The sequence below is a fragment of the Corapipo altera genome, unplaced genomic scaffold (genome assembly GCF_003945725.1).
Source record: "Corapipo altera isolate COAL_440 unplaced genomic scaffold, ASM394572v1 59315, whole genome shotgun sequence".
NCBI classification, from domain to species: domain Eukaryota; kingdom Metazoa; phylum Chordata; class Aves; order Passeriformes; family Pipridae; genus Corapipo; species Corapipo altera.
Genome location: NW_020890704.1, coordinates 304 through 1,580, shown reverse-complemented (window position 1 = coordinate 1,580; position 1,277 = coordinate 304). Strand labels below are relative to the sequence as shown.

The window sequence follows — 1,277 nt, the reverse complement described above, 5'->3', positions numbered from 1 at the left end:
GCGGGCGGAGCGGCGCGTCCCGGCCTCGGGCCGCGGTACCGGGCCGTGGGGCGCGCCGAGGAGTGGCCCGGCAAGAAGAAGCACCGTCGGCGGCCGTCGAAGAAGAAGCGGCGCTGGAAGCCGTACTCGAAGCTGAGCTGGGAGGAGAAGCAGCAGTTCGACGAGCGGCAGAGCCTCCGCGCCTCCCGGCTGCGGGCAGAGATGTTCGCCAAGGGGCAGCCCGTGGCCCCCTACAACACCACGCAGTTCCTCATGGAGGACCACGACCAGGAGGAGCCTGACCTGAAGACCGGGCTGTACCCGCGGCGAGCGGCCGCCAAGTCGGACGACACGAGCGAGGAGGATTTCCTGGAGGAGGCGGCGGACGAGGATGGGGGCAGCGACGGGATGGGGGGAGACGGCAGCGAGTTTCTGCAGAGGGACTTCTCGGAGACGTACGAGCGGTACCATGTGGAGAGTCTGCAGAACATGAGCAAGCAGGAGCTGGTGAAGGAGTACCTGGAGCTGGAGAAGTGCCTGTCGCGCATGGAGGAGGAGAACAACCGGCTGAGGATGGAGAGCAAAAAAGCCGGAGGGGAGGCGGCGGACCCGGCGCGGGTGCAGGCGCTGGAGCGGGAGGTGGACAGGCTGCGAGCCGAGAACCTGCGGCTGCTGCGGGAGCAGGAGCTGCCCCGGCAGGAGAAGGGCCCCTGCAAGCCGGGGGAGTGACACTGGGCACGGGGGGCGCGGGGGGGTTTTTACAGTCCCGGGTGGAACACACACGGTCCTTGTACAGAGTCGCCGCGGACCCTTTTTATGGGGCTGAAGCGCTGGGGGGGGGAGGCGAGGGCTCCCCCTTTTTTAGGTGGCTGTGACGGGGCGAGGGGGGGGTTGATGTATTGGTGATATCTGGTTTATGGGTTTATTTTATTTTTTTTGTGTCTAAACCAAAAAAAATGGAAAAAAATTCCCCAGGAAAGCTGTAAATTGGCCAAAACTGACTATAAAAAAATATAGAGGTCTAATAAATTTAATTACTTGTAACTGTAATGGTTTCAGTGTGATTCCTAGAAAATAATCAGGATGGCATTCCAGCAGGGAATACATCCTGAATTATTTTCATTATGTTATAATTGTTGTTTGATTAAAATTAGTTGTAATTCCCCACTTAACCCTTTTCTGTTATTATTCCCCCCCCTTTATTTTCAATTTGAATGCTGTTGAAATAGTTAAAAATACTTGGAAAGGGGTGAAACGGTGTGATGGACACTCACTGAGGTAGGAGAAACCTGAGGTCT

General features: G+C 57.0%; 1 protein-coding gene across 1 annotated transcript; it reads left to right on the top strand.

The window, feature by feature from the left end:
* The first annotated feature begins 6 nt into the window (after positions 1 to 6).
* Positions 7 to 1,029, top strand: LOC113942465 (protein HEXIM1-like). The gene has a single exon (XM_027633592.1). The coding sequence runs from the start codon at positions 202 to 204 to the stop codon at positions 706 to 708; it is 507 nt and encodes a 168-aa protein (XP_027489393.1). The 5' UTR covers positions 7 to 201; the 3' UTR covers positions 709 to 1,029.
* Positions 1,030 to 1,277: the final 248 nt, after the last annotated feature.